The sequence below is a fragment of the Lithobates pipiens genome, unplaced genomic scaffold, assembly GCF_037356315.1.
Source record: "Lithobates pipiens isolate NorthernLeopardFrog02 unplaced genomic scaffold, aLitPip1_a1.2 Scaffold_8, whole genome shotgun sequence".
NCBI classification, from domain to species: domain Eukaryota; kingdom Metazoa; phylum Chordata; class Amphibia; order Anura; family Ranidae; genus Lithobates; species Lithobates pipiens.
Window position 1 is genome coordinate 119,654,510 of NW_027507903.1, and position 12,850 is coordinate 119,667,359.

The window sequence follows — 12,850 nt, forward strand, 5'->3', positions numbered from 1 at the left end:
TTCACAGCTTGAAGCCATGATTTTTCTTCACCAGTGAAGAAAATCTTGGGGTGGGCGGGGACGTTCTCACCATCTGTTCAGCTCCGCCCGCCCACCCGCAAGTCTCCGCCCACTCGAGGCTATAATTTTTCTCCACCGTGAGCATAAATCTACAGCGCATGCGCTGTTAAGGGCAGGGGATTGACACATGCGCAGTAAAGGCCCGCCGTCAGCTGTGCGAATGACGTAGCCTCACCGGAAGTGACGGGGTGAGCGAAAATCACGGGTCGCATGAAATTTTACAACACCGGCTCGGTGTGATACGTCTCAGGCAGCAGTGTCCCTCCGCCCAGACATGGAGTGCCCGCACCTTACGACCAGTGTTTGCATTGCTCCGGACTCCGCTGCCTTCCCCAGCGGCTGCCCCTCTTCGTGGTGCTGCAGCGGTGAGTGTGGTTTCCTCCTCCCCGCGCTCCGCCCGTAGGGGGACGCAGCGCCGCCTGCCTGTGGTGCTCAGGAAAGTCCCCGGCTCCGGGCGCGGCCTAGTGGGGGAATTGTTATTGTTAAGGGCAGGGAGAGCCCGGATACAGTGAGCACTGGGGAGCCTTGTGGCTGTGTAAAGCTTGTTATATATGCAGCTTTTGCTGTGTCTACCCTGAAAGAGAAATGGAAGCCGCTATTACAGTGCCTGCACCTAGAGGAGGCTGACAACAACAAAGCCTCCCTCCAAACACGTGCACCCAGCCCTCCCATAGACTGCATGGATAGGGCCTGCCATTGTGTGTGCGAGGGATGGGGGTGCTGGGCATCCTGCACTTATCAGCTCTGTCTATGCCATGCTGGGACCATCCTACACTGGGCTTTATGTCATTCCTTTGCCAGGCTAGATTCATCCTACGTTGGGCATGATGTCCTTTCTATGCCAGGCTGGGATCATCTTACACTGGGTATCATGTCCTATGCCAGACTAGAATCATCCTACACTGGGCATAATGTCCTATCTATGTCAGGCTAGGATCATCCTATGTTGGGCATTATGTCCTAGCTAGGCCAGGCTAGGTTCATCCTACGTTGGGCATTATATAGTTTCTTTGCCAGGCTAGGATCATCCTACGTTGGGCATGATGTCCTATCTATGCCAGGCTAGGATCATCCTACGTTGGGCATGATGTCCTATCTATGCCAGACTAAGATTAGCCTACACTGGGCACTATTTCCTATCTATGCCATACTGGGTTAATCTTACACTAAGCATCATGTCCAATGCCATGCTGAGATCATCTTTCACTAAGCCTCATGTCCTGTCTATGCCATGCTGGGATCATCCTACATCAAGCATCACGTCCTATGCCATGCTGAGAACATCATGTCCTGTCCATGCCATTCTGGGATCATCTTACAATGGTGATAATGTCCAGGACATGCCAGGCTGGGATCATCTTACACTGGGCATCATGTCCTGTCTATGCCATTCTGGGATTATATTACACTAGTCATCGTGTTCTGTCTATCCCATACTGCGATCATCCTACATTGGTCATCTACCCTGTGCTATGCCATACTGGTATCATCCTACATTGGTCATCTGCCCTGTGCTATGCCATGTTGGTATCATCCTACATTGGTCATCTGCCTGCCCTGTCTATGCCATGCTGGTATCATCCTGCATAAGTCACCAGCCCTGTCTATGCTAGCTCTGACCCACACTGGTCATCATGTCCTGGCTATGTCATATTGCTGACTCACTTCTAAATTTGAATCTAAACCCATTCTAAAAAATTTGCCAGCAAAGGCGTCACATCATGGGAGATGTTTCAAACTATTTTTTTTTTTTTGTTGTATTATTTCTTTGTAGCCTGTACAGTGAATTTGTCAAGCTCGCAGTCTGGAAGAGATCTTATCAGACAAATCTATGTAATAAAATATATTGCATTTATTTTAAGATCCTTTTAATAGCAGGAGAGGCGGTGTTAGCAATGCCTTTGTGTCCTCCGGCTTGTATCACACAGGCTGCATCGTTTTTTTTCTGCTGCTCTGAGTTCTTGTTCCTGTTGTAGAGAAGCGAGGAAATCCCTAGGTGTGGGTCTGGACAGAGGATGGCGGTGGGGAGGTGACGACATGGGAACGTGCCTTTTTTATTGTTACAAGTCCTTCTCTGCAATGCTTGTGGTTCCTGAATCCTGATTTGTCTGGGCGAGGCTGCTTGTAGTGGTCGCTTTTTCTTCCACATTCCTGTCTGGTACCCTTCCCTCTGTGATCTGGAATTGCCATGGCAGCAGTTTATGATATAGGATTTATATAACTCCAACGGTTTGCACAGTGCTTTACATTATAAAGGGAGACCGAACATTAACTTTACAATTCAATACGCAAGGGTTAGGAGGGCCCTGGTCCTGAGAGCTTACAATCTAATAGTTTAAGTTGAATATGTTTGTATTTATCACAGGTATGTATATAGTGTTGACAATTTTACAAAGCGCTTTACATACTGTACATTGTAAGCTCCTTGAGGGCAGGGGCTGATGTCAATCTAAGGTCCCTATCTCACTTTCATACATACATTTACTAGGGCCAGTGATCACAGGAGCCAATTAAAGCAAAACTAAACCCACCAATTACGAACGATTTCCCAAAACAGTCAAATTCAAGGCATGCGACGAATAGCTGTCACATTTGCTTTTGCTGTCAACCGAACTGTCAGATCATCAAATATCTGTTGTCGTAACTGATTGCATGTGCAGCACCATGGCAACTGCAGATCAAGCAGAGGCTAAAGCTGAGTATATATGTTGGGGGGGGGGGGGGGGACGGGACTCAACCAGTGGGCTGAAAACCCCAAAAAAAACAAAACTGAGATTCTTCCTGCTCCCACACAAGTGATGTGGATGTAGAGATCTCCCCCCAATGTGCTATTGTATTCTGAAAGCAGGGATCAAATTTTCAGCCATTTCGATCCATGGGAGGCTGTGCCGGTGTAACAACATATTCAGAGACCATCGCAGTTTGCTACGGAAGTGACGTTCCGTCGCCACCATCTTGCTACACCCCACACTCGTCCACAGTAAGGATACACTAAGAAGGGAGAAAGCAGACATGTCGTTGCACCCACTGGAGTTTTACATTTTACATGTATTTATAACAGTAAAGTGAGTTTATAAAGTGAAATACAGGACTTAAAACTCAGTCTGACTGCTTAGATGTTGAATTTTAAAATCGGCGAACTTCTGTGAGTAGAGCTGGGCGATTTTTCTCTGTGTGACTGGTTAGATGTTGAATTTTTAAAGCAGCAGCATCCCTGCTCATCTTGCAGGTTTACAAATCTCACAGATAGGGCTGGGAAAAAAATTTGATTTTTATTTTATTTTTTTATTTTTTTCACCAATGTCAGCGCCGGTCCTGAGGAGCTGCGGGCAGGAGTTTTTGGGGGAAAACCGCGGCTTCGGCCTAGTCCGCGAGGCCGGATGCCGCGGACTAGGCTGAAGCCATGGCCTCGCCTAAAAACTCCTGCCCACAGCTCCTCAGGACCTCGAAAAATTTGAATCGTGAATCAAATTTATTTATTTTTAAATCGCTAAATTTTTTATTTTTATTTTTTGAGAAAAGCGCGCAGCTCTAATCACAGAAGTTCGCTGATTTTAAAATTCAACATATAAGCAGTCAGACTGAGTTTTAAGTCCTGTATTTCACTATATAAACGCAGTCTACTGTTATAAATACGTGTAAAATGCAAAAAAGCAGTGGGTGTAACAACATGTCTGCTTTCCCCCTTCATAGTGTATCCTTACTGTGGACGAGTGTGGGGTGTAGCAAGATGGCAGCGACAGAACATCACTTCCGTAGCAAACTGTGATGGGTCGCTGAATATGTCGTTACACCGGCACCACTGGGATCTGAAAATCAAAGGTGCTGGACAGTGACTGCAGCCAATCAGCTGCAATCACTGTTTGTTTGGGTATTCTGACTGCATGGGCACAAGCTGTCAGGATACAATAGTCATGGATAGAGGAACCAATTTATTTATTTTAGTTTAGCCTGCGGATATGGCTAGCTTTAGAGGCGATTTCATATCACTTTGAAGAGATCTTTACCTAAATACAGTTTATTTTTATTTTTTTTTGTCTCTGGGGCACAGAAAGCAAAAAAAAAAAAAAAAAGGGATAAGGTATCAGAAATGTTAAAAAATAAAAATAAAAAATACTTTAATATAACAGAGTTGTGAGGTTAGACTTTATAAGGCAGCTGTTTTGAAATGGTGTTTCATCGTTGCTGGGAGGATATCCTGCAAGTAAAAAGCATCACCAATGTTGGGAGGATATCCTGTGAGTAAATGGCATATTGACGATTTGTAGCCATTCCAGAAAGCAGCCTTCTATGTCCATTACATAAACAGAATAGTAGCTCTATCAGTGGTAGATCTATATCACATGACCATTGGGCAGGGTAAAAGCTTCTTTATTACATCCTTTGTGTATAAGTGTGGCTGTTGCCTATAGCAACCTGTCACATTCATTGTTTTATTTGAAAGATGAAACCCGTTTTCTGTCAATGACAGCTCCACTTTTTGTATACAAGTCCTAGATGACTAGGATCGGCGCAGTGCCTTGGCGTGCCACAAACAGCCTGATGCTATCAAGCAAGAGAGATCCTTCTTCTTTTTTTTTTTTTTTTTTTTTTTTATTGCATTCTCCTATGTGTTGGATACACTCACCAACCACTTTATTATGCACACCTGCTCAATTGCTTGGCAACACACATTGCTAAACAGCCAATCACTTGGCTGCAACACAATGCAGTTAGGCATCTAGATGTGGTGAAAACAACTTGCTGAAGTTTAAACTGAGCTTCAGAATGAAGGAAGAAAGAGGATTTAAGTGACTTTGAATGTGGCACGGTTGTTGGAGCCAGGTGGGCTGTTCTGAGTATTTAAAAAAAAAAAAAAAAAAAAAAACTGCTGATCTACTGAGATTTTCACACACAACCATCTCTAGGATTTACAGAGAATGGTCCAAAAAGAAAAAATATCCAGTGAGTGGCAGTTGTGTGGACAAAAATGCCTTGTTGATATCGGAGGAGAATGGACAGACTGGTTTGAGATTATGGCAAGGCAACAGTAACTCAACCACTCATTACTACAACCAAGGTATGCAGAATACCACCTCTGAACGCACAACACATCGAACCTTGAAGCAGATGGGCTACAGCAACGGGAGACCACACCGGGTGCCACTACTGTCAGCTATGAACAGGAAACTGAGGTTAAAATTCGCACAGAGTCACCAAACGTGGACAATAGAAGATTGGGAAAACATTGCCTGGTCTGATGAGTCTTGATTTCACCTGCAAAATTCAGAAGTTAGGGTCAGAATTTGGCATGAACAACATGAAAGCATGGATCCACCCTGTCTTGTATCAACTGTTCAGGTTGGTGGTGTAGTGGTGTGGGGGATATTTTCTTGGCACACTTTGGACCCCTTAGTACCAATTGAGCATCATTTAAACACCATGGCCCACCTGAGTATTGTTGCTGACCATGTCCATACCTTTATGACTACAGTGTTCCCATCTTCTGATGACTACATCCAGCAGGATAATACACCATGTCACAAAGCTCAAATCATCTCATCACTGGTTTCTTGAACATGACAATGAGGACACTGTACTCCAATGGCCTCCACAGCACCAGATCTCAATCCAATAGAGCACCTTTGGGATGTGGTGGAATGGGAGATTCTCGTCATGGATGTGCAGCTGACAAATCTGCAGCAACTGCGTGAGGCTATCATGTCACTATGGACCAAAATTTGAGGAATGTTTCCAACACCTTGTTGAATCTATGCCACAAATAAGGCATTTCTAAAGGCAAAAGGGGGTCAGACCCGGGACTTACAAAGTGTACCTAATAAAGTGGCTGGAGAGTGTATGTCCCACAAGTCAGTTAAAGATGGTAAGTGATTGTCTAGTACTTTGGGGTTCAGTGACAAAAAGTCAATAGAGGAGCCACAGCGTAAGAACATCAATTTCATGCTTTCACAATTAATCTCCATCATTTTTTTTCTTGTCTATTGAGGGACACAGGAACTCCTGATACAGATGGGTTCAACTGATGCCTATGGGAGGTTTATCAGACACTGGCAGATAGAAAAATTGTAAGCCACCCCCAGTATAATCCCTCCTTTACCCAGCATGCCTCAGTGTTCTGTTCTTAAAACGGAGTTCCGCCTATTTTTTTTTCTTTTTTTTTTTTTCTTTTCAAAGTCAGCAGCTACAAATACTGCATCTGCTGACTTTTAAAATAAAGACACTTACCTGTCCAGGGTGCCCACAAAGTCGGCACCTGAAGCCAACCTGTCCCTCGGGAGGCGCCGCCTACTTTTGGAAAGGGAATCCGGAAGTGAAGCCGCAAGGCTTCACTTCCTGGTTCCCTACTGCGCATGCGAGACCCCACTGGTCCCTGCTGTCTTCTGGGACCTGTGTGTCTCCCAGAAGACGTGGGGATGGAGAAGGCGCTGGAAGTGGCGTAGATACCCGCGGGGGACTCGGCTATCTATGCCTGGAAGTGGGAGCAAAATACCTGTATTAGACAGGTATCTGCTCCACACCCCCCCGGAAAGGTGGCAAATGTGACACCAGATGGGGGGAGGATTCCAAAGCGGAAGTTCCATTTTTGTGTGGAACTCTGGTTTAACCAGTATTCACTTGGCCTATAGACAAATGACAGCTTGGCAGGACACGCGCCTTTCCAGGTCCTCCTGGAACACACCCCACAGGCCATGCTGCAGAATGTTCTGTCACCCGCTGTGCCCACCAGACAGTGGATGACTGATCAGTGTACTGGCTGCTGCTAGTACCATGTGATCAATCGCAGCAGATCACATGACAATTGTACACGATGGCTTTCAATCATGTCATCCATGTGTGCTTTGATCACATGGTACAGACATGGCCAATCACAGCCTATCTGTACCATGTGATTATCTGTGGCCAATGACAGCTAACCACAATAGTAAATAGTATGAAATTGATTCATTCATTAAAAATTATTTTTTTTTTTTACATACCGTTACTAGTCTGTGTTCCTGATTACCACCACACTGTATGATGATACTGCACTAGTGATGTAAAAAGAAAGTTGGAAGAAAAAAAACCTTTTTTTTTCTTTTTTTTTTTTTTCTTCATTTTCCAAAACAAAATAAATTGCAACTTTCAAAATGCTCGCTATGCCTCATGCTAAATACCTTGGACTTTGGACTTTCCAAAAAGGGATCATTTGGGGGTATTTGTACTGACCTGGCATTTTTGGGCCTCCAAGAAATGAGATTAGCTGTCAGTACATCAGGATTGATCAATTTTTAAATCTATACACACACCATAGTTTTGTAGACTCTATAACATTCACACAGACTACATAATAGACACTGATTTTATTTCAAATTTTCTTTTTACCGTATATACTCGAGTATAGGCCGACCCGAATATAAGCCGAGGCCCCCAATTTACCCCCAAAAAAACTGGCAAACTTATTGACTCGTGTATAAGCCGAGGGTAAGACATGCCTGTCCATCCCTGTGTGTGTGTCCGTCCATCCCTGTGTGTCCGTCCATCCCTGTGTGTCCGTCCATCCCTGTGTGTCCGTCCATCCCTGTGTGTGTGTGTCTCCATCCATCCATCCATCCCTGTGTGTGTGTGTGTATCCGTGTGTGTGTGTGTGTGTGTGTGTGTGTGTGTGTGTGTGTCCAGCCTACCTGTGTCCTGAGCCTTTGTCCCGAGCCTCCGTCCCGTGCCGAGCCTCCTTGCCTCCGTGCCTCGCCGCCGTGCCTCGCCGCCGTGCCTCGCCGCCGTGCCTTGCCTCCGGTCCCGTCCCGTCCCGTCCCGTGCCGTGCCGTCCTGTGCCTTGCCTCCGTCCCGTGCCCTCTTCGTTCGTCGGCGGCCATTGTAAAATTCAAAAGCTGCGCCGCCGCCTTCGCCTGTGATAGGCGGAACACTGAATTTCCCAGCAGCCTGTGTTCCGCCTATCACAGACGTCGTATCATCCTCGTCCGTAGTACGAGGATGATACGAAGTCCGTGATAGGCGGAACACAGGCTGCTGGGAAATTCAGTGTTCCGCCTATCACAGGCGAAGGGGGAGCCGGAGGCGCGGCTTTTGAATCAGAATGGCCGCTGTCTGTCTGCTCGACACGCTGATCGAGCGGGCAGACAGCGATGACTCGAGTATAAGCCGAGGGGGGCACTTTCAGCCTCAAAAAAGAGGCTGAAAATCTCGGCTTATACTCGAGTATATACGGTATTTAATTTTTCATGAAGCAAAAAAACAAACAAAACCCCTTAGGGCCGGTTCACACAGCGGGCGATGCGAGGCGACACGACTCGCCTCGCCTCGCTCCCGCAAGTCGCCCCCGTTCTGTACAATGGAACCGTTCTGAGAGGAGCGACTCGAGTCGCTCCGACTCAGAAAAAAGGTTCCTGTACTACTTTCGGGCGACCTCGGGGCGACTTGCATTGACTTCTATACAGAAGTCATTTGCAAGTCGCCGCTGCAGGTCGCGGCGAGGCAAGTCGGAGTCGCCTCGCCTCGCCTGCAGTGTGAACCGGCCCTTATACAACATCCAATAAACAAAGGAACACCAGTACCTGTAATCAGGGCACCGATGATCAGTGCCCTGATTGCAGTAAAGCCCCCAGTGCCACCAATCAGTGCCCATCAATGACACCAATTAGATGCCAGTCACTGCTGCTTTTCAGTGTCCATCAGTGCCGCCTTATCAGCGCCCATCAGTGAAGGAGAAAAATGCCTTATTTACAAATTTACTGACCGAAACTAAGAAAAACGACTTCTTCCTTTTTTTTTTTTTTTATAAAATAAAAGACCCAGCAGTGATTAAATACCACCAAAATAAAGCACTATTTGTGTGAAGAAAATCATAAATTAATTAATTTATGAGTACATGACAAATTGTGTTACATGACCACACAATTTTCACTCAAAGTGGGACAGCGCTGAAAATTGGCCTGGGCAGGAAGGGGGTGAAAGTGGCCAGTATTGAAATGATTAAGGTGGGCGTAACATGGCCGAGTTGGAGATTGTGACATCTCCACCTCATCCAATTATAGAACAAATTAATGTGTTTGTGCTAAGTGGGCGACCTTCTGTGTTCACAATGCAACAGGGCAACCACTCGACGTGGGACCTGGAAGCCAGGGGTGACCACTACAATGATTTCCAGCTTCTATGGTAATCCCACAGGTTTGTCACATAAATAGTTTTATATTGCTCCAAGCTGGACCAAAGTTCCAATGCAAACATTGCTATATCTAGAATTAAAAAAACTCCCCTCTGGGTAATCTATGTACATTGTAAGGATTTTAACAAGCTGTTGCAGAATCCTACCCTTTTGTTATTTTGAAGAAATGGCTGTTTTTTTTCTAATTTTATTGAAGTTTTCCGACCAAAATATTTACAACAAAATATATCACATACCACAAACAATCAAAACAAGAATATTATCAGAAATGTACATAACATAAAAATATGTTGCACATAAACAAATGCAGACACCCTAACAAAAAATCAAAACAAAACTACACCCTTATCCAATAAATGGCATAAGCTAATTATTATACCATTGGGGAATGTCTACTAATGTAAAAGCTTGTATATTATAAGGAAGAAATAAAAATATATACTGGGTTACTTAGATTGTTGGACCCCTTGCAAGAATAGCTCTATCCGATCTTCCTCACCCCAAAATAATTGTGGTCTATGGTTTACTACTCCCCATCTTCAACTCTCATAAGGGCCTAGGACACATCATACATACCAAGACCAAACACAAACAAGAAGAAAATAAATAAAAGGAATATAACGTAGACAGGATTAAGTTCATGGACAGACATCGCCTCACTCATCTCTACTCTAAACTGGGTTCAAGTCTTACGGTCGACCCGTATATATAGAGGATTCCCTGAGCCAGGGCTCGACAAAACCCGGGCGCCAGGTCGCATTTGCGACTAGATTTGGCGCCTGGGGAAGCACAGCTGGGGGTATCCTGTCTCCGTGGACCCCCCCCCCCCCCGGCATGATCGCGTCAGGCCGCGGCGCCGGCGACCGGTAATTGAGCCCCCGGCTTTGAGGCCTTCTGCAATCCTATGGTTCCTTCTGGAATCTGGCGCCCTCTTGTGGTGGCCGTTGGAATGACAACCAGCAATGCTAATGAGGCTGGCAGGCAGGGGAAGCTCATCTCCTTGCCTTTACTTAGAACTCCTAAACATGATATATATTTTTTATTCTAACACCCTAGAGAATAAAATGGTGGTCGTTGCAATACTGTCTGTCACACCGTATTTGCACAGCGGACTTACAAGCGCACTTTTTTGGGGAAAAATAATTTATTTAATAAAAAAATAAGACAACAGTAAAGTTAGCCCAACTTTTTTTTTATATTGTGAAAGATAATGTTACGCCGAGTAAATTGATACCCAACATGTCACGCTTCAAAATTGCGCCCGCTCATGGAATGGCGACAAACTTTTTACCCTTTAAAATCTCCATAGGCAACGTTTAAAAAAATTCTACAGGTTGAACTTTTTAAGTTACAGAGGAGGTCATAGGCTAGAATTATTGCTCTCACTCTTCCGATCGCAGCGATACCTCACATGTGTGGTTTGAACACTGCTTTCATATGCGTTCGCTTCTGCACGCAAGCTTGGCGGGTCAGGGCGCATTTAAAAATTATTTTTTTTTTTTTTTTTTTTTTATTATTTTAACTTATTTTTTTCACTGTTCTTTTAAAAAAAAAATGTGTCACTTTTATTCCTATTACAAGAAATGTAAAAATTCCTTGTAATAGAAAAAAAGCATGACAGGTCCTCCTTTTATATATGAGATCTGGGGTCAGAGAGACCTCACATCTCATATTTACACTAAAATGCAATTTAAAAAAAATTCGTCATTTGAATAAAATAAATAAAATGTCCCTCTAAGAGCTATGGGCAATGACTTGGAGACAGGTGGGGGGCTGGGCGCTATCTTCCCCTCACTCGTCTCCATGTCAGGCCAGGGACAGGTCCAGATCGCCGTCACGGACCTGGCTCCTAACTTTTTTAGCTGGCTCCTAGATTCCAAACAAATTTGTCAACCCCTGCCCTGAGCAATTTCCAGGGGTATTAGATTTGACAACGTTGTTTGTATGTGTCCAATTCACGTGACAGGAGTGTCTGCATCTCAATATGGTCCTTCTCTATAACCCACTGTGTCAGAGGTGAAGCCTGTTCCGATCTCCAGTGGCACAGTATAACTGCTCTTGCTGTTGTCAGGCAATGCCTAAGAAGGCCTTTTTTTAATGCTTTCATATGATCCAGGTAAGATGGCTAGCAGAGTAATTTGTTGTGTATTGGGGACAGTCACCCTAGTTCATGGATAGATGGAAGTTCCCACCAGATATGCAATAGCGAATCCTTAGTGGAATGACAACACCAACATAAATCTGAGACATTTGGATATATCCGCTGGAGCAACGTTGGATATCTATACCACCGAGAGAGAAGCTTAAAATTCATCTCCTGTGCCTTAGATGCTAATGACACACAGTGAGTGAGGGTAAACGCTTTCGTTCTCCCATTCTTGTTTAATTTGAACCTTCAAATCCTAAATTCCACTTATCTGTAAATTCTGGGAGGCACGGATGAATTTTCAAAGTAAGAATCCTATATACTGCAGAGAGAATATGATCTGGTATAGTGTCCTGTAAAAAGAGATTCAAAGTTATCCAATTCTCTATTGAATACATCCCTTGAAGAAAATATTGATAAAAAAGATAATTTCCGATATTTCAGCCAATGTGAGATTAATTTTTGCCATATAGGAATCAAACTTAACAACAGTGGGAGAGTTCCCTGGTAAAGAATTTGAGATATTCGATGGTTTGTCTCCTTGCTTCGTGACAGGAAATGACTCCGTACAACTGCCGGAGGAAACCGAGAGTTGCCGAATAAGGGAGTCATTGGTCCTATTTTGGGAGAAAGTCACAATTGCATTTTATCCCAAACCCACTAAATGTGCTGTAAAGAAGGATAAGGAGGAGACTAGGCCAGGGAAACGCCAGGAGATTGAAAGGGGCAATCGACTGTTCTATATGAACCAATTCACTAGCCTAGTTAGGTACCCCTACACCGCCATTTTGTTTTGGGGAGAAATAGTTATCCTTTGCACTGTGTGATTACTGTATAAATGTGACTGGCAGTGAAGGTTAACCACTAGGGGGTGCTGTAGGGGTTAAGAGTGTCCTAGGGAGTGATTCTAACTGAGGGGGGCGGGCTATGTGTGACACGACACTGATCACCACTCCCGATTACAGGAAGCTGTGATCGGTGTCACTAGGCAGAATGGGAAAATGCTTGTTTACATCAGCATTTCCTGTTCTTCCTCTCCGTGAGATGATCACAGGTATCCCCGCGGACATCGAGTCCGCGGGACCCGTGATCACACTCAGGGAGCTTGTGGCAGGCGACCACAAGCTGCTTCTTAAAGGGCAACATACAGGTACGTTAATATGCCTGTACTTGCCCTTCTGCCGACGTATATCAGTGTGAGCCGGTCCACAAGCGGCTAAAATTACTCATAGAGCCAAAACGCTGAAATTAATACAGAATAGAAGGTATGGACACATGTGGGTTGGTGATATAAAGAAGCAAATGCTGCCAACTTCACCTCCTGTCCATCTATTAGTATACCTGTGATAGAAGAATTTAGTCTTAAGGCTGTTGCCAGATGTTACATTACCAAGACGAACAGGAGGGGAGACAGCGGGCATCCCTGGCGAGTACCATTTTGAATAGAAAAACTTGAAGATAAATGCAGGCCATACACGGTCGAA

General features: G+C 44.7%; 1 protein-coding gene across 1 annotated transcript in view; it reads left to right on the forward strand.

The window, feature by feature from the left end:
* Positions 1 to 292: 292 nt before the first annotated feature.
* Positions 293 to 12,850, forward strand: part of USP3 (ubiquitin specific peptidase 3) — a 57,764-nt gene continuing 45,206 nt past the window's right edge. Inside the window, exon 1 of the mRNA XM_077472150.1 lies at positions 293 to 425. Coding sequence (XP_077328276.1) covers positions 335 to 425 — 91 coding nt within the window. The 5' untranslated portion in view covers positions 293 to 334. The remainder of the gene's footprint in view (positions 426 to 12,850) is intronic.